At 42.1% G+C, this 25,207-nt stretch overlaps 1 protein-coding gene across 1 annotated transcript; it reads right to left on the bottom strand.

The window, feature by feature from the left end:
* Positions 1 to 3,613: 3,613 nt before the first annotated feature.
* On the bottom strand, positions 3,614 to 23,421 carry NEU3 (neuraminidase 3). The gene is given in 6 exon segments (XM_017532998.2): positions 3,614 to 8,745; positions 17,167 to 17,378; positions 22,393 to 22,707; positions 22,710 to 22,884; positions 22,886 to 22,958; positions 22,960 to 23,421. Coding segments are annotated over 6 exon segments (1,884 nt in total). The 5' UTR covers positions 22,989 to 23,421; the 3' UTR covers positions 3,614 to 7,665.
* Positions 23,422 to 25,207: the final 1,786 nt, after the last annotated feature.

Genomic DNA, 25,207 nt, shown 5'->3' with positions numbered 1-25,207 from the left:
TCCAGGTTCTCATTTCTGATTCTATTCCTAGTTGATGACAACAGAAACTATGTTTAGGATGACTCTGAGTCTTGGAAGCCATCTGATCTGAAGGTTGAGGGCACTGGAAAACAATCTCCAGCTAGGTCTGGGCTTCCAAGGAGAGAAACAAATGCATTTTTCTTAGATAAAATAGAACAGGAAGACTTTTGGTATGAGAGGTGACTCAAGTGCACTGTAAGACACACTTTTACAGCTGCCTCTTACCAGCTGCTGAATGCCTACCATGTTCCAAGGACTTAAGAGGCACTATCTCTGCCTCATATTAACCTGCAGGCTAAGCATTGCCCCCACCCCAGTTCTGCCTCTTCTTTGCTGTACAACAAAAACAGAGGTTTCTGTCACACTCACTGGTTGCGTGACATTGGAACACATTGTGTAAACTTGCTGAATCTCAACTGTCCTAGCTCTAAAACAGGCTTGCTGAATTAAGTGAGAGAATGTATGTATAGCCCAAAGTACACAGTAAGCACTTTACAAATGTTATTCCCCTTGCCCTCTTCTTCCTATACTGTAATATGCCTGGCCTTATGGAGGGCACAGAGGACAGAGACCACTCAGACCAAGTCCCTTCCCAACTACTTGGGGCTGAGATTTCCCTCTTCCACACCCAGGCTGGGTTGTTCCTCACAGCAGGAGAGCAGAAGGTCTGGGGCACAGTCAGAAGGTCGGTGAAAATCATTGGGCCCTTCTGCAGGTTGCTAAGGGTGTGACTGAGGCAAGGCATGATGGCTGTTCACCTTGGAGTGCTCTCCTCAGTGGGCCCTGCTTTCTTCCCCTCTTCTGCATCACTCTCATTATCAGCATCCAACTGTCAAACCTTGCCAGGGCTGAAGAATAATGGAGATCAAAGGGAAGATAATGGCAATTTATCTTCTTCCTCTTGACACAACACTTCACTCTTTGCTAAACCCTTTTGAGGATTCACTAGCATATCAGATCCACACCACCCTCTGGTGAGGGGGCTGGGCAAGGGTTATGCTCATGACAGAGCCGAATCGACTGGTTCATAAGTGGGCCAGTGGCCTGCACAAAGTCATCCATCAGGTTACTGACAAGCTCTAGGACAAGGCCTTGAACTCCTGGCTCCTCCTAGTCCAGTCCTCTCTCTGTTCTAGCCCAGTGTCTCTCCTGATAATGCACTGTTAAGTAATACTCTTCATCAAACTTTAGTAGACTGTATTTAAAATAATTTATCGGACAATCTTCATGTGACATCATCAACAGGTTAACAAAGCTATTAAAGCTCATAGTGATTGGAACCTGCAAACATGCCATTGGAACTTAGCAAAGTTGATGAACCTGTGATTGTGTTGCCTACCACTTAAGATGTATACGCTGCCTGTTGCATGGCTCTTGCTTCAATTCCAAGAGCAAACTCTCACTTTGGGAGGTCCTGTGCTATCACAATGCTCGTTGTTACTTTTGATCAACTTTATACCCTTGTTCCAGAGCTTAAAGAATTCATCACTCCAGACAGATCAATCATGGGAAAAGAAGGTGGAAATGCTCCATGGTTCATGGCTGACTGGAACAAAATGAGCAACTTCCATGCAAGCACAAAGCCGTTAAAGCTGCCTTCTCTCTGATATATTACATTGTGCGCAAGCTGAGTGGCAATCCAATGCAACAAATCACCAAAAGATTTAATGCTCTACTATCTGCCATCAGGTCTGGAGGTGTCTCTGTCAGTCGATCTGTGCTTGACTTTAAAGAAGTTGCATCATGATTAGCATGCAAAGGCCTTGACATCAAAATCACATACTTTCTTTTTAAACTTGATGCTGACCCAAGCCTAGGGATGACCCTGTGTGCCTTTAAAAGCCAATTTAAACTCATTGCCACATTTTCTGAAATTACACCATATGTGACAATGCATAGGTTCACTGAGGAAGGTTTCAACCATGCAGATTTGTTGCCTGGCGTAGGTCATGACATCATGAGGTTCCTGAGGGTCAAAAGACGCCTGATTGAGGAACATGGTGAGAAACTATTTCCTTTCCTCAAAGCATTTAGGCTACGAGAACGTGAAGAACTACCACCTGCTAAGTTCCCAAAGCTGTAAATGCATGCAAACAGAAACTGGACATGTCATTCAGGGACTATCAATCAACCAAGGAATCTGTCCAAACTGCCAGATGATGATATTGATAAAGCAGTCTCAAAGCCACCCCTCAAGAAGGCACTAATAAGCAAAGAGGATGAAGATGAATTACAAGCTGCACACGCTGTAACCAGAGAGGAGATCAAGGTAGCTGTAATGCCCAAGCCAGGAAATGAGCAAGTGGGGATTCCATAAAGGCTTCTTGAGGTGATAGAGGCAAGAGAGTGCATGCAAACTTAGAAAAAAAAAAGGTTAATTCCTCATGGTTTGTATTTCAGTTCCAGGTAGTGACTGACCGGTTGAGGTACCAATTAATCAAATTTTCTGTGAGGATGGGTACTTAAATTCTTTTGGTTGCAAGACATATAAATATATAATTCAAACTAGCTTAAGAAATAAAGGCTGGTAGGTCACAACAGTGAAGGACCCTACTGGCTATTATTAGGACTCTCGCCACCTCTCAACCCTTATCAGTTTCTGCCTGGCTCCATTCTTTCAGGTTTCTACCGACAGAGGCATTCTCCACCAGCCAAGGATGTTTTTCTGTGATTCAGCTTTCCAAAAGTGCTGGGATTGCAGGTATGAACCACCATGCTCAGCCTGACAGCTTTCCAAGAGTGAATTTAAGAGAGCAGACTGATCTACTGACAGAGCTTAAGGAGTTATGCTGAAACATTTGGCCAAATTCCATAGTGCCTTAAACATCTCAATGGAACAAAGTCAAATAAAAATCAGCAGTTAAGTTAAAGCTATCATTCCACTTGATTTGGGTATTAATAAATATCTGTGGCCTCTTCAGCTACAAATTGAGAATAATCTCAAGGTGTTTTGAAAAAAGGATAAGATATGCAGTGGCAAGCACCAGCATTGGTGTCAGTGGTGACTCTGTGCCTCTGGCTCCTCCTCTTAAAAGCTAGTGTATGACATTGTGCTCCGGAACCAGGCATGGAAATCCCTGCTCTGCTTCCCTTAATAGGTAATTATGTTCAAATAACAACATGTAAAAGTGCAAAGGATTATCATTAGTAAAGTTTTCTGAAAGCAAAAGTTCTTATGAAAACCAAGAAACTGCCTCAAATTCATTTTTTAAAAGAAGTTGGGCACAAACTAGATATTAGTATAATAATCATCATACAGGCCGGGCACGGTGGCTCAAGCCTGTAATCCCAGCACTTTGGGAGGCCGAGGCGGGTGGATCACAAGGTCAAGAGATCGAGACCATCCTGGTCAACATGGTAAAACTCCGTCTCTACTAAAAATACAAAAAATTAGCTGGGCATGGTGGCGCGTGCCTGTAATCCCAGCTACTCAGGAGGCTGAGGCAGGAGAATTGCCTGAACCCAGGAGGCAGAGGTTGTGGTGAGCTGAGATCGCACCATTGCACTCCAGCCTGGGTAACATGAGTGAAACTCCGTCTCAAAAAAAAAAAAAAAATCATCATCATCATACAGTTTAAGAAAAAAAAAAAAGTCACCAGGATTAAGCTCTTTATTTTCCTTGTTTCAAAGAACGATGGTAGTTTTTATGGTATAGAGTATTTCTGGCACTCAGCATCGCAAAGCGAAGACACAGTCAGAACACACTGAGCTTCAGCATCTCCTATGGAGGCCTGGAAAAGTATTAATTATAGAAAATCCACTGGGGACAGAGGGAAAATGCCAGTGAAGTGAGAACCCCAAATCAAGGCTTGGCTTGATTAGGCTGCTCACTCTTCTCCAATAGGCCATAAATTTTCCCCACTGCACCTTTTGGGCTGTGATCTTTGGGAAAGCCAGGGAGCTCAAGCCAGAGAAAGGCCCATCCCCAGGAAGTACTGTAACTGACTTGGAAGCAAGTCAGAACAGAGAATACACAGTGAGGGTAAGTGTTCAGCAGGTTCCAAATGCCACATAATCTACAAACGGATGCAACATTCTCCTCCCTACAGTGGAACTCCCCCTGGCCTTCTCAATTAGCTTCAAAGGCCAAGGATCGTTGGCTCATTCATTCATTCAACATATCTTTACTCCTGGCTACTCTGTTTCAGGCCCTATTCTGGGTGCAAAGGACAAAGAGAGGAATCAGATATAGTCCTTACCTCCAGGGAATTCAGAATGTGATAGAAAAAATTATATATTTTTAGATAAGCCATTGTGATTCAAGGTAAAAAGGACACAGTGAGGAGTCAGTCAATGAGTTCACAGCCAAGCAGAGGCCTAGAGGGCACGACATAGACAATAACACATGGCAGCCTATGGTAAGGACCAAAGGGAGGCCCTGACTGGATTCTGGCACCACAGAGACGGATGCATGGCCTACTAGAGAGGCGAATTATGACCTCCTGGAGAAGAATGAGAAGCCCAATCTGGATAAAGTGAGATATCAATTCCTGCTGCCCTGGGGAGGAGGCCGTGCAGCCTCAGGTTGACCTTCGTGGGTCCTTTGGGCTACCCAACAGGCAGAGTGAAAAGCCTCTTATCCATGGCTGAAGCTGCTTCATGTCCTGTGGATAACTGAGGGGAGACTGGTGACTGGGGGAAACAAGTCCAAATTAAGTACCCAGACAACGGCCTGAGGTGAAGAGTGAGAACATGAACACAGCCACTAGGCTGTGTCGGCAGAAGGCCCCTACCCATGCTTCCTGCACTCTCAGTGTTACGTCACGTGTGCTGGATGGATCCATTCTTAGAGTCCAAGGGACAGGATGGGAGCTCCTGAGGGCCAAGGACCACAGCCTATGTAGGTAGTCCTCTCTACATGCCTATAGATTATAGGCCTCGCACCCGCTTTCCTCTTTTCTTCACAGCTGTTACCACCTGCCCTATCTTTCCCACTCTACTAATCTGAGGGTGGCTGAAATGGGTTAGAGTACCAGAATCATGGAATAGGTCCCAGGACCCTGAAGGCCTTGGGTAATTGGCACAGAGTTGGAGTGTCTATAGCTGTCTTTGTTGGTCATCTGCAGTGTGGACAAATTAAGCCAGCTAAAAGTTGCAGTGTTGAATGAGAACCTTTTCCACAAGCTAAGTGCTGGCCTGTGCAGGTCTCTCTTCCTTCCCACAGGTTTCAGGGAACAGCTCCAGGCTGTTGTCATTTCTTCTTCACAGCAGCTACCACCTACACCATCTCTCTAGCCTAGGCCTCACGTCTGTGATACTTCCTCTCTCTTCCTAAGGTGTCAGGATTCTTCTGATCTGTTCTTTTTCTTCACAGCTGCCATCACCTACTCTGTTCCTCTCTCAGGTCCTTATTCTGGACTTCCCCTGTTCCCAATCCCCTTTTCTTACTATTCTTGAACTAGCCCAGAGGCCTGCCCCAGTTAAAGAGTTTTGATGCTAGTCATTAAAGGGAAAAAACATGAGGCAGGGGAAGAAGTTAAGCGAAGGGCAATTTAGAAATAGACCTCTTATGAGTACTGGTATTAGACATCTCTGGGTCACACTGCACAGGATGAAGGTCCCTGCCTTGACTCCCTTCTTGAGTAGTCCTAAAGAAGTCGATATTCTCATTCTTTTCATCCTTTAGCCCTGGTCGTAGGACTTGGACATCCTCCCTATTCCTATCCACTTGCAGTATAGTGTTCAGGAAAGCTTTGCTGAATAAGGAGTTTCTACCACTCAGGAGGAGGCTACCCTTTTAATCCTTTCCCTTTCCCCAATTCCTCCACTTGCCAACTTTAAAGAGGTTTTCCCTGACAATGGGCCTCATATAAGGAAGAAGAGGAAAGTATCTGCATTATTTCACCCAACAGCTGGAAGGGCCTACCTGTCATGCTAAATGTAAATATCCTTTAATAGGCAATGGGGACCCACAAATGATTTTGAGCCAAGGAATGGCAGTAGAAAGTATCTTGTATTAGGCACTCAAGAAATATTTAGATAAATGTATACATGAGTGAATAAATTATTGTATACTGGGAAGATTACTTTGTCAAATGTAGGAGAAGGGAAGGGAATTTTTAAGTCACTCTAAGCCATGACTTAAGCAATCGGCTAAAGTAGGTAAAGTTAATCTCCACTTTTATCCTGCAGGATTTTCTCTACCCAACTAGTGCAACTATAACCCCTAGCCTCCTAGGCTATTATTTCATGACTAAGACTTGTTTTCCATGGTCATTATACAACACCAAATATATTTAGTTGATACCAGTTTAAGCATTAGCTTTCTAAAATAGGGCCAAAAAATAAATCTCTCACAACAGAATTTCTGTCACAATAACGGGCTATGGGGAAACAATCTAAGATAGGCACAACCAATGTGGCATCTGAGAGACTCAGCATGGATTAACTTCAGCACGAAAACCATTAGACAAAAAGCCATCCCTACTTCACAAGTAGTGATTTCCGTGGGTCCACATAAACAGGCCTAATTCTGAGGTTTGGGGGTCCAGAGATCTTCCTAATGGTGAAAATCTTCTCACAGGTAAAGGAGTAGCTGGGGCCAGGACAATATCCTGAGAAAAACCAACTTAAGGGAAATCCAGAAGCCTGAACAAGCCTTGGACAGATGATTCCAGGAGCACTGAAGATGCAACTAAAAAAATTACATCAGCAGCTACCATCACCCCAAGGTATAGCCCAACATCTACAAACCCTCCCAAAAACTACATTTATTTTCTTGAAATTTCTCCCCCTTCTAGCCCCATAAACTGGTAAACTCCTCGAGGGCAGAGACTGTGGGAAATTCTGTCCATTGTTTTAAAGTTCTAATCCATGTCCTTCCCCATCAGGAACCATCCTAATAAGGGAGGCCCTGACTGAATTCTGAACTTCAGCCCATCCTTCACCAAGGTAATACCACCAGAAGCAATACACACTATTATCCAGTACTACTGGCATTGAACTTCTAATTGCTCTCCCTAGAAAATGATACTTTCTGGATGAGGAAGAGAAGGTAAGCAGAACTACAAAGCTGTAGTTTTTCATGAGGTAGGAGATTTCATGATTCTTCTGTTTTGCTCAAATCCTCTAGGACAGAGAGCCTACAGAGCTCTGAGCATGATTAGAAGGGTGTGGATATTTTTCTTATTAAAAATGGAACAAATCATACAGATCTGATCTTCCTTCCTGCCATGACACCTGCTTGTAACCTCACACTTGGATGAGGGGTGATTCATGTGAAAAGATAAGTCCTCTGATTTCCATTTTGGCATCAGAGTCCTTTATGCAGCCAGGACTTACTGATCATGAAGCATGTAGGCATTCTGCTTCTCCTAGGGATGGGAAGATGAGAAATCTTAGAACCAATATTCTCATTTTACAGATGGGAACCTGAGGCCCAGAGAATTCAGGTGACACATCCAAGGTCCAAAAGCAAGCCAGTGGCAGAGCCAGGACCACATTCTTGTCTTCCAACTCCTTGTTCAGTGCCCTTGCCACTGCAGTAACTAAGGCAAATTTTTCATTTTGCTCTTTGGAGGGGGAGAAGAGAAAAAAGGTAGGGAACAGAATATTAAGTTTTTTGATTCTCTGTAGACTTCAGTAGCTTCTGTTAACCTGGCTGTAACTACCATTTCTATCTATGGAAATTGAGTCCTGAGTCAATTAATTGCTCTTGAATTGGCTCAGGTTCCTACCAAGGCTGGTGCAGTCCCCCTGCAGGTGGCTCAGGATCTCCCGGTGTGTAAACAGGCGGAAGGCAATCTGCTCACACTCTTGCTTGGTCCCACATTCAAATAAACACCCAAACAAGCCCTCCTCCTCCAGAGCAGCCAGATCAGAGTAGCCACAGGGCCCACAGTGCAAGATCCAGGGGCGAGACCAGCAGGCAGCCTCCAAGGGGGTCTGGTTGAGGTAAATACCTAGGTCAACCCTCCGTTTCCTATTTGTTGGATGTGAGTACAAGAGCCATGATTCTGATGGTGTTCCAGCTTCCTCCTCCAGCCTCAGTGAACTGCCTGGAGAGCTCTGCTGAATGGTGGATGCATCTTTGCTACTAGAGTCCTGGCACCTATGCAGGATCTCCAGTGGCCGGAAACTTACCACACTGCCTTGGCAACCATGCGGGGGCTCACAGAGCTGTCGACTCAGGGCCAGTCTCTGAAAGCCTTCACCATGGTCAGTGCTGAGAGCCTCTGCCCGGCACCTGTTTGGTGTCCGAGCACTGCAATATAGCACAGGGTGACCAGCCCTCCCAGTCACCTCTGCCACTTCGCATTCTACTGTAACCATGGGCCTAATGAGTCTACCATGGTGCCATGTGACCCCTAGGTCATCACTGTAGATCATCAGAGAATGAGGCCTGGTTTTACATGGTAACCGGAAACAAAAGAACCAGGAAGGGATGTAGTAGGTATATGCAGGAACGACCAGTCTCCCTGATTGCAGCTGGATGCCATGACCCGGGCCCACAGCAAATGTAGCCCAGTGCTTCAGCTCTGGGCCAATGACCTCTTCAGTCAAGTCCCTCACCTCACTCCATGAACATCCAGCATCCTGACTGCAGATGAAACAAAGACGGGCAGCATTCCTGCCTGACACAATCTGCTGACGCTCCGTGACATGGCCCCGCACACAGATGAAGAACAGGAACACACAACCACTCTTCCGCTCCCATATAGGACAGGGGTTCATGGTCCGATGCCCAGGTAGTGTGGCTTCCATCAGTGGCTTCAAGGGCCCCCACTATACAAGGAAGAGAGAGAGAGAATAGGAGTGAGATACTAATAGGAAAACGTGAAGCTCATTAAAAGTACTAGTATTTTTCTTAAATAAGAAATAAATGATATTAAAATCTATAAAATCATGAAGGCCTGACTACTCACTAAATTCTCAGATATTACAGGATGACTTAAAAAGCTGGAAAGAGACAATGCTAAATATTGTACAAGCTGTCCCCTCTGTCTGGAATGCTCTTCCTCACTTCATCTAGATTTCCAAATCATCCTCCATACCCAACTCAAAAGTCACTTCCTTTATAAAGCCTTCCATGAAACTCACTCTCCTCTTATAATATATTTAGTGCATAACATTGTAACTTTTTGTGACTGTCTTCCTTTCCTAGACTATGAGCGTTTTGAAAGTTTACACTATTAGTTACTAATATTGACTCTCCAGCACCTGGTACATAATAGGAGCTAAATATTTTTACAAGAAAGAAAGATAAAAAATAAAGGAAAGGAAAGAAAGAAAGAAGAAAAGGAAGAAAAGCCAGGCAGACAAATAAGGAAATTTTAGGCAAATAAAGAGAAATTTAGGAAAAATTGTTTTTTTCCTTCCTGTACGACACTGGGAAGGCAATTTATAACTTGTTGAAAACTCAAGCATAGAGTCAGAAACATCTAGTTCAAACCATCCTTTCATCATTTATTTTGACTGTGGGCAAGTTACTTAATCTTATTTTACCTCGATTTCTTCATCAGTTAAATGGAAAATTTAATAACATCCTCACAGAGGAGTTGTTATAAGGATACAAATTAGATAATGCCTAATCAGACATATTGCAAATAAAGAAAGGTCTAATCTCCCTAATATATTTTCAAAATACTAGAAACTGGTAAGAAACTTTCCAGGAATCCAACAGAAATGGGCAAAGGGCAAGATCAGACAGCTCATAGAAAGAGAAAAAAAAAGTCCAACTTCACTTATAAAAGAGAAATACAAATTAAAACTAAACTGACAATGGCCAGGCACAGTAGCTCATGCGGTAATCCCAGCACTTTAAGATAACTTGAGCCCAGGAGTTCGAGACCAGTCTGGGCAACATGGCAAAACCCCACCTCTAAAAATAAAAAAATAACTAAATTGACGTAGCATTTTACATCTATCAAATTAGCAAAATCATAAAGCTTGACAATACTATGTTAGCAAATGTGAAGAAACTGACACTTTCATATGTGGATTGAAGTGCAAATGGTTCAACCTGTATGTAGGACATATATCAAAATTATAAATACATTTATCTTTTCCCATCATGCCCAATTTTGGGAATTCATCCTAAGATATATCTCTGCTCATCAAATTAAGTATATATAAGATTATTCCAATGCAGCATTGCTTGAAGTAGCAGAACACTACAAACAACCCAAATATTCATCAACAGAGGATGGGTGAAATGAACACGTAATACATGGGGTAAAAAAAGAAAAAGGAAGATCTTTTTTCCATATATAGTGATATGGAAAGATTTCCATAATCTTTTGTTTGTTTGAGATGGAGTCTCTCTCTCTGCCAACCAGGCCACAGTGAATTCAAGATCTCTGGGACAGTCCATTCCATACCAGAGTGCCCTGAGCACTCTAAACATGCCAGAGATATGTGATCAAGTCAGCTTACTTATTAAGCAGTCTAATTTTGGGGAAGTCAGAAGTTTAGTCATCCTTAATGGCTAAGAGGAGAAAATAATTTGAGCTAGATATATCTAACATACGGTTGACATGAAGGTGGAAGAAACAGTAAATAAAGCATGAAAGCCTTGGAATCTAAGATGATCTAGTAGCTGGAGCAATGGGACATACAAAACAAGCTGAGGCTTGACAGAGATAAAACAAGTTGTGGGTAAAAATTTGCAGAGGTAAAACTAATTAAAGTACAAATGTAGGCTAGGTGCTGTGGCTCACACCTGTAATCCCAATACTTTGGGAGGCCTAGGCACGTGGATCACTTGAGGTCAGGAGTTCAAGACTATCCTGGCCAAAATGGTGAAACCCCATCTCTACTAAAAATACAAAAAAATTAGCCAGGCGTGATGGCACCTGCCTGTAGTCCCAGCTACTTGGGAGGTTGAGGCAGGAGAATCACTTTAACCTGGGAGGCAGAGGTTGCAGTGAGCCGAGATCAGAGCACTGCACTCCAGCCTGGGCAACAGAATGAGACTCCATCTTAAAAAAAAAGAAAAATAAGAACAAATGTAATGGCCAAGAAGCATATGAAAATATGTTCAACATCACTAATTAATGGGGAAATGCAACTCAAAACCATGATGAGGTATCACCCTTACACCTATTAGGACAGCTACCACACACATAGACACATGCACATGCACACACACACACCAGAAAATAAGTGTTGGTGAGGAAGTGTAAAACTAGAACTGTTGTGTACTGTTGGTAGGAATATAGAATAGTGCAGCCACTATGGAAAATGGTATGGCAGTTTCTCATTACATATAAAATTACCATATGATCCAGAAATTCCACTTCTGTGTTTATGTCCAAAAGAATTGAAAGCAAGGTCTCAAAGAGATATTTTCACACCCTGATTCATAGCAATGTTATTCACAATAGCCAACAGGGAAAAGCAACCAAAGTATCCATCAAGAGATGAATGGAACCCGGGAAACATATTGATACCCCATCTCTACAAAAAATATTAATAATAAATTAGTTGGGTGTGGTGGCGCTTGTAGTCCCAGCTACTCAGGGGGCTGAGGATTGCTTGAGTCCAGGAGTTTGAGGTTGCAGAGCCATGATCATGCCACTGCACTCCAGCCTGGGCAATAAAGTGAGACCCTGCCTCAAAAAAAAAAGAATGAATAAACAAAATATATGGTATATACATACAATGATATATTTTTCAGCCTTAAATAGGAAGGAAATTCTGATACATGCTACAATATGGATGAAACTTGAGGAATTATATAAGAGAAACAGCCATCACAAAAAGACAAACACTATACAATTCCACTTATATGACATATCTAGAGTAGTCAAACTTATAGAAAAAGAAAGTAGATTAGTGGTTGCCAGAGACTGAGGAGGAAGATTTAATGGGTATAGAATTTCAGTTTTGAAAATAAAAAGTTCTGAAGATTGGTTGCACAACAATTTGAATATTCCCGGCACTACTGAACTATACACTTAAAAATGGTTAAGATGGTAAAATTTATGTTAGATGTATTTAACTACAATTAATTTCTTTAAAAAGAACAACAAATGTGAAAAAGACTTGGAGGTTTTAGCTGACCATCTACTCAACATTAGTCAACTGTGCTATGCAGCTACCAAGAAAGTGCTATTTTACCTTCAACTGCATTACAAGGATACAAGATACGATAGCTCACCTCATTACTGAGCTGGTCAGTCTACCCTTGGAGTCCTAAGTTCAATTCTGAGCATCCTACTTTAAAAAAGGACACTGCCATCTCAGACTAGATCCCAAGGACGGTAATCGCAATTTTCAAGGGACCAGAAACCAAATCAGGGCTGTGTCCTAAGAAGTGACAGAAAGAACTAAAGCTTTTTAGCTCAGAAACAGAATGCTCAGAGGACATGAATGCAGCTTTCAGGTACTTCTAAGAGTAGTTCTCTGAAAAAGAGATTTTATCTATATGCGATATAGATTGCTCCAGAAAGCAGGACAAAACCAGTGGGTAATTATAGAGAAGTAGAGATCATCTCATTCACACACAAAAAAACAGCTGCCACAGCATTCAGGTGCTTATTTGTAGAGTTGTGCAAGGAGACCCTTAATGGAAGATGACTAATGTCGAGTTCTTACTGTGTAATAACTATTTTAATTACATGTTGCAGATGATGAAACAGAGAAGAGTCAAGTATCCCAGGTCACAAAGTCAATAAATAGCAGGTCTTGACTGACTCCAAAGCCATGCTGTTAACCAGTAAGATTTTAGTAGCTACCAATAGAATACAGATTTCTATATTGGGAAAGAAATTGGGCTCATGAGTCTTCTAACTTCAAGATTCTACAACGAAATAAATAAGAGAATGAAATAAAGAGAGAATGAGTTAAAGTGGACATGTTTGTGAATATGTGTGACTACTGAGTAGTAAAGTTATGTAACCAGTATGGTCTGATAAAAAAATGCTTGCTGGGCTCAGTGGCACCTGCCTGTAGTAATGGCTACTCAGGAGGCTTAGACAAGAAGATTGCTTGAGGCCAGGAGTTTGAGGCTGTAGTATGCAATGATCATGCCTGTGAATAGCCACTACACTCCCACCTGGGAAACACAAAGCAGCCTCATCTCTAGAAAGACAGGCAGGCAAACAGACCGATAGTTAAAATTTAAAAGGCTGGGCATCTGTAGTCCTAGCTACTCAGGAGTGGTGTATACCTGTAGTCCTAGCTACTCGGGAGGCTAAGACAGGAAAGTTGCTTGAGCTAGGGGTTCAGGACCAGCCTAGGCAACATAGAAGCTGTCTCTAAAAAATAACAATTTAAAAAAATGCTTGACAGCCCACTGTCTGTGATCAAAAACAGTGCAACATGACCGATAACCACAGGCAATGTCTGTCCTAGAAAAAAGGAAAGAGCTAGAATTCCAAGTTCTACTGGGCTGCAGGGCTGGGCCTCTGAGGAGGCTAGTTATACATGCAGAAGTCTGGTCCTAAGAAGCCATGAGAAAGACTCATGACAAGGTGAAAGAGTAGGAACTGAAAATCCCTTAAAGTAAAAAACTTCACCAATGGGAAAATGTAGGCAATGTGAGCCAATGTCATCACAAGCAAAGATAGGCATTGATGGCAAGGCCCATGTTCAGCAGAATAGCATTTGCACTGTGCACTTCAACAGTAAAACAAGGTTATCTGCTGTGGATATGAAGATTTAATGGTCAGATTTGAGGCATCTGTAGGTAAAAAAGCGGGGTAGGTTAGGAGTATTAAAGTGCCTAGTATAAAGATATAGAGAGATGATATGGCTATATATATATTTTTACAAAAGACTTTCAAAACCACTGTCTCATTTGTCTCACTTAAGCTAGCCCTAGGAGAGAAAGGAACAGGAAGAAAAACAGGCATGTGTGATTTTATTGCACTTTGTTCTACCGCATTTCTCAGATATTATTTTTACAAACTGAAGGTTTGTGACACAGGGTTGCCACAAACCTTCAGTGGCAATCTGTGCCACAAACCTCGTGCCCTTTTTCCAATGGCATGTGCTCACTTCATGTCTTTGTCATGTTTTGGCTAATTCTCACAATATCTCAAACATTATTATTATATCTGTTATGATGATCTTTGATCAGTGATCTTTGATGTTACTATTATAATTGTTCTGGGGTATGACAACTAAGCCTATATTACATGGTGAACTTGATAAATGCTGTATGTGTCCTGACTGCTCCACCAACCAACTGTTCCCCCGTCTCTCTCACTCTCCTTTAGCCTGTCTATTCCCTGAAACACAACAATATTGAAATTAGGCCAACTAGTAACCCTACAACGATCTCTCAGTTTAAATCAAAGCTAGAAATGACTAAACTTATGAGGAAGGTATGTCAAAAGCCAAGACAAGCCAAAAGCTAGGGCTCTTGTGCCAAACAGCCAAGTTGTAAATGCAAAGGAAAAGTTCTTGAAGGAAATTAACGGTGGTACTCCAGTGAATACAGGAATGATAAGAAAGCAAAGCAGTCTTATTGCTGATATACAGAAAGTTTTAGAAGTCTGGATAAAAGATCAGACCAGCCACAGCATTCCCTTAAGCCAAAGCCTAAACCAGGGCAAAGCCCTAACTCTCTTTAATTCTACAAAAGCTGAGAGGGGTATGGAAGCTGCAGAAGAAAAGTTGGAAAGTAGCAGAGAATGGTTCATGAGTTTTACGGCAAGAAGCTGTCTCCATAACACAAAGGGCAAGGTGAAACAGCAAATGCTGATAGGAGAAACTATAGCAAGTCATCCAGAGGATCTAGCTAAGGTAACTGACAAAGTTGGCTACACTAAACAAAAGATTTTCCACGTAGACAAAACAAGCTTCTACTGAAAAATGCCAACTAGGACTTTCACGAATAGAGAGACAGGCTGGTGACTTTAAGTTGAGGTCAATGCTCATTTATCACTCAAAAATCCTAGGGCCCTCAAGAACTATCCTAAATCTACTCTGCCAGTGCTCTACAATAAAAACAAAGCCTGGATGAAGCACTTTTGTTTACAGCCACCTGTTGAGTCCTACTGCTCAGGAAGAAGATTCCTTTCAAAATATTACTGGTCAATGACAACGCACCTTGTCATCCCAGAGCTCTGATGGAGATGTATGAGGAGATTAATGTTGTTTTCATGCTCACTAATACAACATCCGTTCTGTAGCCCATGGATCAAGGAGTCATTCAACTTCCAAGATTCACTATTTAAGAAATACATTTCATAGACCATAGCTGCCATAGATAGTGATTCCTCTGATGAATCTGGTCAAAGTAAACTGAAAGCCTTCTGGAAAAATTTCACTAGTCCAGATGACATTCAGACAATTCATGATTCATGGGAGGTCATAATATCAACATTAAGAGAAAATGAGAAGTTGATTCCGACACTCATGGATGACTTTGAGGGGTTCAAGACTTCAGTAGAGGAAGTAACTGCAGATATGGTGGAAACAGCAAGAGAATTAGAAGTGGAGCCTAAAGATGTGACTAAATTGCTGCAATCTTATGATAAAATGTGAACAAATGAGTTGCTTCTTATAGATGAGAAAGAAAGTGGTTTCTTGAGATGGAATCTACTTCTGATGAAGATGCTGTAAACACTGTCAAAATGTCAACAAAGGATTTTAAATATTACATCAACTTAGTTGATAAAGCAGCAGCAAGGTTTAAGAGGATTCATTTCAATGTTGAAAGAAGTTCTACTACGGGAAAAATGCTATCAAATTCTGTAGCATTGTATGCTACAGATAAATCTTTTGTGAAAGGAAGAGTCAACTGTTTCAGCAAACTTCATTGTTGTCTTATTTCTTGTTGGGAGGAGACAGGGTATTGCTCTGTCCTCCAGGCTGGAGTGCAGTGGCACAATCACAGCTCACTACAGCCTTGAACTCCTGGGGTCAAGAGTTCAAGTTGAAGTCAGCCTCCCGAGTAGCTGGGACTACAGGTGTGTGCCACTACACCCACCTAATGTTTTTTATTTTTATTAGAGGTAAGGTCTTGCTATGTTGCCCAGGCTGGTCTTGAACTCCTGAGCTCAAGAAATCCTCCCACTTTGGCCTCTCAAAGTTCTGTGCCCAGACTGTTGTCTTATTTTAAGAAATTACTTATGTGAATAGGAAATCTTCTACAAAATAATAATAATTACCCAGTCATCCCAGTCTTCAGCAACCACCACCCTGATAAGTCAGCAGCCACCAACATCAGGGCAAAACCCACTCCAGCAAAAAGACTTACTAGCCAAGGGTTCAAATAATCATTACTTTTCAGCAATATTTTTAAATTAAGGTGTATACTTTTTTTAAAGACATAATGCTACTGCACACTTAACAGACTACACTATATATAAACATAACTTTTATATGCACTGGGGAACCAAAAAATTCATGTGACTTGTTTTATTGTGACAGTCACTTTATTGTGGTCATCTGGAACCAAATCCACAATATCTCTGAGGTATGCCTATTTGGAGTCTGAAATAACCCTGTAGCTTCCAGGCCAAAGAACTGCAACCATTCTTTCCTCACTAAAAATACAGTAAAAATGTTCTTTTACTCAAGAGAAAGGGCTCCAACTCCAGTTCTGCCATTTATTAGATGTGCGGCCAAAACAAGTGACCTTAATTCTCAGTCCTGGTTACCTCCTGCAAAATGGGGATAATAAAATGTGTCTCACATAAAGCTTTTAGTAATATAAGTATGGTTGTTACTGGTATCCCTCCAGCATCTGCTAAATGTGGTCCTGAGCAAGTTACTTACCTCTTGGAGCACCAGGATCGTCCATCAGCAAAATTGGACTACCAGTGCTTACTTCCCTGGGTGATTTATGAGGATTAAAGGGAATATAAATAAAAAGCACATCACACGCTGGCTGAATCTAAATAACTGTGGAGGTCTCTGGAGTCAGTGACTGAGTTTGAAGCCAGCTTCTACTGCTGTATTATAGCTATATAACCTTGAGCAAATGGCAACCTAAGTCTCAGTTTCCTTGTCTGTAAAATATGACTGGCAACAGTACCTACGACATAGAATGGCTGTGAGGATTCAATGTGCCCCTGGCACACAATAAGCACTCAGTGAGAGCCATTATTTTTGCTGTTTTTTCCACCTCTGCTCCCCACACAGAGCTTTCCTATACTGATAAGAAAAGGCTCTGTTCTTCAGATCTTGAAGAACTCTGAGCTCTGTAGAGAGAGACTGAGGCCCAGACTCAGATCTGGGACGAGGAGTCACCTGTACCAAGTGCCCAATCCTCAACCCTCGCCTCAGCACCAGGTGGAGAGCATCCTCATCCCTGCTCGTGGAACGCTTCTCTGCAAAGGCCAGGAAGGTGTGGGTGGTGGGTATGTAGAGCAGGGCTGGGATCCGGTAGGTAATTCCTCCGTCATCTTCCTGCTGGAACAGAGGGCTGTTGAAGGAGCATGTTGTCACTTCTTCCATTACCTCTGCAAGGATAGAAGGCAGCTCAATGTGGATCTATACCCAGATGCTGGCCCGCATATAAATTCTGCCTCATCATTTCACTTTTGGAGAGCAAAGAGGAGGCACAGACATATTCAAATGTTTATTTATACAAGGATAACATATGCTCTCAATAGCACAAAGCAAGCAATATACATTCTCACTTAAATGAGAATTTTGTTAACTCCAGACCCTGTGGGAATCCTATGTGGCCTGTGTCAAGTACGTATCTTGGAGCAGAGAGGTTTTGCATTTGTTTCTGCCAAGCATCCAGGGGTACTACCAGCCTGAGATAGTTTTTAATGTCAACTTCTTGGCATGGAGTTTCTAGGCCATTTGGGTATCTGCATGAGTGAATGTCTGTGGTTAAGAATTTTCTGGGAAAACTTTTTTTCTGTATGAGAGCCTAAGATAAAAGGCAATCTTCTTCATCTTCTCTCTGTGTCAATAGGGAGATATTTTTTTTTCCTAGTTGCTCTGGCTTGATATTTGTTCCCTCTAAAACTCATGTTGAAACTTAATCCCCAGTATGACAGTGTTGAGAGGTGGGGCCTCTAAGAGGTGATTGGGTTATGAGGGCTCTGTCCTCATGAATTGATGAATGGATTAATGTGTTATCATGGGAGTTGCATTAGGGGCTTTATAAGAGGAAAACTAGAGACCTGAGCTAGCATAGTCAGCCTCCTGTGCCGCCTCCGGACTCTGCAGAGTCCCCACCAGCAAGAAAGCCCTCACCAGATGTGGCCTCTGGACCTTGGATTTCTCAACTATAAGAAATTTATTTTCTTTATAAATTATCCAGTTTCAGGTATTCTGTTATAAGCAACAGAAAATGAATGAAGATACTAGTCTACCCTACCAGAATGTATACACCCTCCACAGGGTGCAGATTTTCAAGGGACCTAGTTTGATGTGAGGATTTCACATGCCATTCATCTGTCAAAAACTAGAATTTAACCCATGCAGACCTGTAGCTTCATTTGGTATAACAACAAGCCTATTAAAGTCCAAGTTTCTAGGTGAGACATACAGTATAGCTGAGGGCAGATTAAGGAGCTAACCACTCTGGTTTTCAGTTCACTCTCAGTTTCTAGGTCCCTCAAGATTTCTTACTTTCTCACAAATTCAGCTATAAAGGCTTTGTTATATTTTCTTCTTCTTTTTTTCTTTTGAGACAGAGTTTCACTCTTGTTGCCCAGGCTTGAGTGCAATGGCGTGTGCTCAGCTCACTGCAACCTCTACCTCCTGGGTTCAAGCAATTCTCCTGCCTCAGTCTCCCGAGTGGCTGGGATTGCATGTGCCCACCACCACGCCTGGTTAATTTTTTGCATTTTTAGTAGAGACAGGGTTTCACCATGTTGGCCAGGCTGGTCTCGAACTCTTGACCTCAGGTGATCCACCGGCCTCAGCCTCCCAAAGTGCTGGGATTACAAGCATGAGCCACCGTGCCCAGCTGGCTTTGTTATATTTTATCCACCATTTTACAGGTTGGCTAGCCTGCCATAACGTTCACAATAAGTATTATTAAAGAAAACTAGGTGTTCCACTTCTCAGAGGCCCAAAAGGGGAATCAAGCCAGACAGACAAAAACCAGCCTTTACTTTTTCCTGAAGCCATCTGTCATCCAAACCCAATCTTACAAATCATTTGTAAGTATTATCAGGCTGTAAGAACGACTTATTCAATAAATATTTCTAGGTGCCTCCTCTGTGTCAAGCCCTAAAACAGCTGCTGAGAAGACAGAGAAGGATCAGAGGTTTCTGCTCTCAAGAAACCCAATCCAAGTGAGAGAAACAGACATACACATGGACAATTATAATATGATGTAACACGTGCTACTTTAGAAATAAACACAACAGCAAGTAGAAAATCAGAAAAGTGGCAACTGTCCAGGTTAAGGCACCAGAGAAGGATTTTTGGAGAGAATAATGATTGAGCCAAAAGAGCTCCTGCCTCATATAGTCACATGCTCTGCCTGGAACACTGTTTCAGATAGCCGCATAACACTCCCTCACCTTCTTCAGCTCTGCTCAAACATCATCCAATCAGTAAGGTTTCTCTGTCAACTTCTTTGCCCCAGCCTAGCCTCTTTCCCTGCTCTATTCACCACACCACTTATCACACTCTGATATGTCCTATGTTACATTTGTTTAATACATACTACAAAATGGAAGCTCCAGAAAGGGCAAGAGTATGTCTGTTTTCTTGTTGCTCCACCATGACACCTAGAACCATGCCTAGTACAAAATAGGCACTTAATAAATTTTTGTTGAATGATTGAATGAATGGGTGAGCTGGATATTAGAATAAACAGTGGGTTAGCCAACTGAGAATGAAAAGGAGAAGGGCAGAGGACGAGGATGTGAAAAGTCTATAGGTGACAGAAAACACAATGAGTTGTGGGGACTCTCAGAAGTTTAGTGTGACTACAGTAAGGTGGAGTAAAGGGATGGGGCAGAGGTGGGACTGAAGGGGTCAGCACAGCCCAGATTCTGGGAGGCTTAGATACCTTATTAAGGTGTTTATTCCACAGATGGAAGACCACTCAAGAGTTTTTGACAGAGGAATGGCATGATGATTTTAGACCAATCTTTTGGCTGCTTTTGGGGCAATGAACTATATGGCAAAGTTGCACTGCATTTGGCCTCAGCCTCCTAGTGTCAATCAGGACAAACTTCTATCAATAGCATATGGATATTTAGTCATTTGTTCCTAACTTAAAGAAGGGAAAATAACTATGGCTCAGTATCATGAGAGGAATTGGGGGAGTGGCCTTGCTCAGTCCAGAAGAAAAGCCTCCCTTCATTTCAGTCCCAGGCTCTCAACAGCAGAATCAAAAAATAGGCAAGGGCAGACTATCTTCTCACCCAATACTAGAGCACACTTCTCTCCCCTCAGTTTAGGTTCTCCTCCCTGAGAGGGTGAGGCTTTGTTCTAAGCAAATAATCTGTCTCTGAGCCAGGCTGGTGTAATGGTTGAGAACATAGGACTTGGACCAGGCCAGGACTATGTGACCTTGGGCATGTTATTCAGCTTCTCTATATTTCAGGATCCTCGCCTATACAATTCAGGAGAGTAGCTGATAGAAATAAATTAAAATGCTTAATTACAGTGGCTATTACAAAGCCTATGACATAGTATGAGTACAATATATGATAGTTACTAAACTACCAATTATTGTATATTCTGGTTTAATTCCTTGAATCCTGCAGATAACAATGACGGTAATAACAATTATAACTCCCTTTCTTAAAAACATTTAAATCCCTCTTTACTGCTGAAAGTGATCATACTTTTAACACTTTCATTACAAGTTAAACCAACATTATCATCAGTCAACATGTGACTATTAGTTAAATCTAAACAGGAATTCTCCCAGTGATAAGAAGAATGGAGCACAGGATAGGCATGGGGTGGGGCAGGACTCAACAGGAAAGGAAGAGGCTGAGTGCAGTGGTTCACACCTGGCCTGTAATCCCAGCACTTCGCGAGGCTGATGCAGGCCAATCACTTGAGGTCAGATGTTCGAGACCAGCCTGGCCAACATGGTGATACCCCGTCTCTACTAAAAATACAAAAAAAAAAAAAAATTAGCCGGGTGCAGTGACATGCGCCTGTAATCCCAGCTATTTGGGAGGCTGAGGCGGGAGAATCACTTAAACCTGGAGGCAGAGGGTGCAGTGAACTGAGATAGCATCACTGCACTCCAGTTTGGGCGACATGGCAAGACTCCATCTCAAAAAAAAAAAAGAAAAGAAAAGAAAAAAGAAAGGGAGAGAAAATGGAGAAATCACCAAAGGAGAAGCACAACTTGACATATGGGCTAGATTCATGTCGCAGCTCTGTTTCTTGCTGCATGAGGTTTTGATGGTTACTTCTAGGTCTTGGATTCCTTGCTTGTAAACTATGGATAATAATACCTACCTAAGCAGATCAATATGAAGAACCACTCAAAAGTGCTTTATAAATTTTAAAGTGCTGTTTTAATAGGTTTTTAAATTATAAATATTGATGTCTTCACAATTTCACTTATGCTTTATTATCACATAACAATTAGTGACATTAATTTTTATAATTATGCTAATCGTGTTGAAGACAGAAGTAACATAGATGGTAATTCTAGCATTGCGACCCAAACTATTAAGTAACACAGATGGTAATTCTGGCATTGCTACCCAAACTATTTCACACAAATCAGCTCCTGGAAAATGGGGATACTAAAGAATTAGATATGGGCCTGCTCTGGGGGTCATTTAAGCACAGAATTCAAATAATTGCTGCTTGAATATAATCACTTTCCCATCAAGTCCTCCCTGCTTTCTTACTGGGAGAGAGTATAACGTAGCATGGACTCTGAAGTTTGACTTGGCAAGTCACTTTACCTCTGAGCTTCAGTTTCATCACTTATAAAACGGAAATAAAACCGTCTACTTCTCTGACTATAATAATGTAATTCCACAGCCCCCCAATTAACCCAATGAGCCTCTAGTGAGTCCCCGAAGGAGATCTCCCTGTCTCATTTATTCACTCCTAACAACTAATATTTAAGGACCACTTACCACGTGTCAGACCTTTGAAGGTGTGTACTCTAAACCCTCTCATGGTATAGATGGGAAAACTCGGGCCCAGAATGGGGGCAAAGCTTACTGAACATCACCCCACAGTAAAATCTGGACCAAGACCCGAGGTCTCCTAAGTTCAAACTGAAGCTCAGGGCTCCTTCCGCCACCCACAGACCTCTGGTAAGAAGGGTTTTTCCGGCCTCAGTTCCCTTTCATCTCTGCAATGATAATTCTGAGGTTTCAGTTCGGCTTCAGTGAGAACGATTAAAAAATAGGGCTAGCCAAGAATACTCTGGCCAGGTCAGATCCTAGTCGACTGGGTGGCTCTGTCTCAATATTCCAAGTCTGGATTTCCCAAGCGCAGATGGTCTTGTTCGACCTGTCCCCACAGTTGAATCCTCCTCGGGGAGCTCCCCTGTCTCCCAAACCCGCTCACCTGCACTGGACCCCGGCTCCTCCGTCTCTGTCGGGGCAGAGCTGGGCGCCGGGGGCTCTTCCATGGGACTTGGGGGCAGGTCCCCAGGTCTCATTCGCCGAAGCCCGGGCGAGGCACTGGCCCCAAGGCTGAGGAGACGGAGACACAGGAAGACAGACCCAGAGAAACAGCAGAGACGGAGGACACGGAGACAAGCCCCGAGAAACGAAGTGCGGCCAACAGCCGGAAAGAGGCAGCGGCAAACGAAGGAGGCGGGCGCAGGCTTGCAGCCCGGGGCAGTTGGGGCCAACCGCGGGCCTCCTCCGCGAGCCCGCCCCGTCCCGCCCCCTCGGCGCCGCTCCTCCCTCCTGCCTACAGTTCGGTCCCCACCGCGGCGTGGGACCCGCACCAACTCCACCCTCGCCAGGTCAGCTCAAGCCCTGCACCCACCTCAGTTCCCAACCGCGACTGCCTCTCTTCAGTCCCATAGCCTCGATCTCTTATATTTGTTGGTGTGTAGCTCGGTATCACCACCTAAAACTTCCCCGGACAGCCTGAGAGTTGAGCGAAGGTTCCGGGTCTCAGAGAGTACAGAAAGAACTGGGGGTCCAGAGCATTAGCTACCCTCCTTGCAAAATATGAAAATGAAAATATATTCATATATATAATCTATGTGTGTGTAACACACATTTACCTACATATATTTGTCACATAGCACAGAGTCCATTCTTCTGTTTCACCGTACTGGAATCTAAGCCACCCTCTCCCCAACGAAAGAGGAAAGGACTGATCTAAGGTCACTTTTTATCTGGGACTAAGTACAACATAAAGGAAATAGGCTGAGCCTGGTGGCTCATGCCTGCAATCTCAGCACTTTGGGAGGATGCCCTGAGCCCCGGAGTTAGAGGCTGTGGTAAGCTGTGATTGCACCACTGCACTCCAGCCTTGGTGACAGAGCGAGACCCTGTCTCTAAAATATAAAAATTTTAAAAAGAAGAAATTTTACAAACGCCAATAAAAGGAGAGACAGACTGCTAACTTGGAAGACGTAAAAATGTAAAGCTTCTGTAAATTTGAATTCGTGATATTTTTCTCATTAAAAAAAAAAATCCTGTGCTGAGGCAGGGAACATAGAATATGAATCTGGAACATCGTGGTGCCATAAAGAATTCACAAAATGATGAGGGTTATTTGAAAGAACATAGGAACCAACCTCAATACAACCTGATGTATTTTTCTTAAAAAATAAAATAAAATAAAATAAAGGCCTAAACCACAGACCAACTCAGTAGCAGTAAGCCCAAATAATGGGTCTTAAAATACTATTTTGTCCCCAAAGGAACCAGGGATCCATGGGAAAATGGCTGATTTTGGGTACAGAGAAGAAAATGTATAAGATTAGCCTAGAACATCTTGTCTTAACGAAAGCAAGAAAGCCATAAAAGACTATTTCAGGTCATGTCAAAAGAAGATCAGAGTCAATTTGAAGGTGATCCCACTGGCCAAATATGGAAAAATTTGAACATCAAAAAGAACAAGGACTGCAAAGAAAGTTCATGTTGACGTATGGAGAAAAAAGTCACTTTGGTCACCTAAAAGCAGCTTTGTATCCTGCCTCTCCTGTACAAACCGTATTTCAGGGCAACTAAATAGCTGATGGGGAAAAGTTATCCTTTATAAAACAATTAACTGACAAATGCCAAATGAATGATAGAATTTTATCATTTTGTAACCTTTAATGACATAATTAATCTAGACAGCAATTATCAATAGCTACTAAAAGCTACACGCTCACTGCTCACCTTTTCTTCCCTTCCTCCTTTCCCACCACATTATGGTGCTCCCTACATCTCTCACATATACTATTGCCCTCAGATCCTGGTCTCAGAGCCTTCCTCTGGGAGAACCCAAGCAAAGACCCTATGCCAGGAGACAAGAACAACAAAACAGTAGTGAGTTAAGGATTTAACTTAAGAATGTAGAAAAAGAACAACAGAATAAATCCCAAAAAGGCAGAAAAGGAAATGATGAAAATAAGAACAGAAATAAATGAAACAAGAAGCAAAGTACAATAGAGGGGATTGACAAAAGCAAATATTAGTTATTTGGCAAACCTAATAAAATGGGCAAACCCTCTGGCAAGACTCATTTTTAAAAGTTATAAACAATATTAATGAAAAGGAGAACATAAACAGGGATAAAACAGAGATCAGAAATAATAAAATAATATTATACAAACTTTATTAAGTTTGAAAATCTGGTTAAAGTTAATATAGTTTTAGAAAAAGTTACCAAACTAAGATATGGAAAATGTGCAGTCTTACAACTATTTAAAAATCTAAATCAGTATTTAAAAATCTATTCACAAAGATAACACAACTATCACAATTATTCCAATCTTGTATTTCCTTCATTAATAGAGGGAATCTAAATTGGACAGTCACTTTGGAGGAAAATTTAGAAATACCTAGGAAAGCAAAAATGTATATCATCTCCCACCAAGGAATCCCACTACCTGTATTAGATGTATCCATACAAGAATGTTCAAAGCATCAAGTGTTTAATAGTGAAAAATTATAAAAGACCTAAATGTTCATTAATAGGGTAAATAAACTGTCATGTTTAACAGTATGCAGCAGTGAAATAGAATAAATTGTAGCTATAGGCATCAATCTAAATTATCTTCACAAACACAATATTGAACAAAAAAGCAAGTTGCACAGTACAGAGAGAATGGTACTTGTGCAGATTTACCATAGCAGGCCTAACATGCTATCCTTAGAAATGCCTGCTTGCAGGTTGGCCTTTTTTGACTGGTGTCTGGAAACTTGGCTCT

This window comes from Cebus imitator, unplaced genomic scaffold (genome assembly GCF_001604975.1).
Source record: "Cebus imitator isolate Cc_AM_T3 unplaced genomic scaffold, Cebus_imitator-1.0 Scaffold79, whole genome shotgun sequence".
Lineage (NCBI taxonomy): Eukaryota > Metazoa > Chordata > Mammalia > Primates > Cebidae > Cebus > Cebus imitator.
The sequence above is the reverse complement of the archived record's forward strand: the minus strand, read 5'-3'. Positions and strand labels throughout refer to the sequence as shown.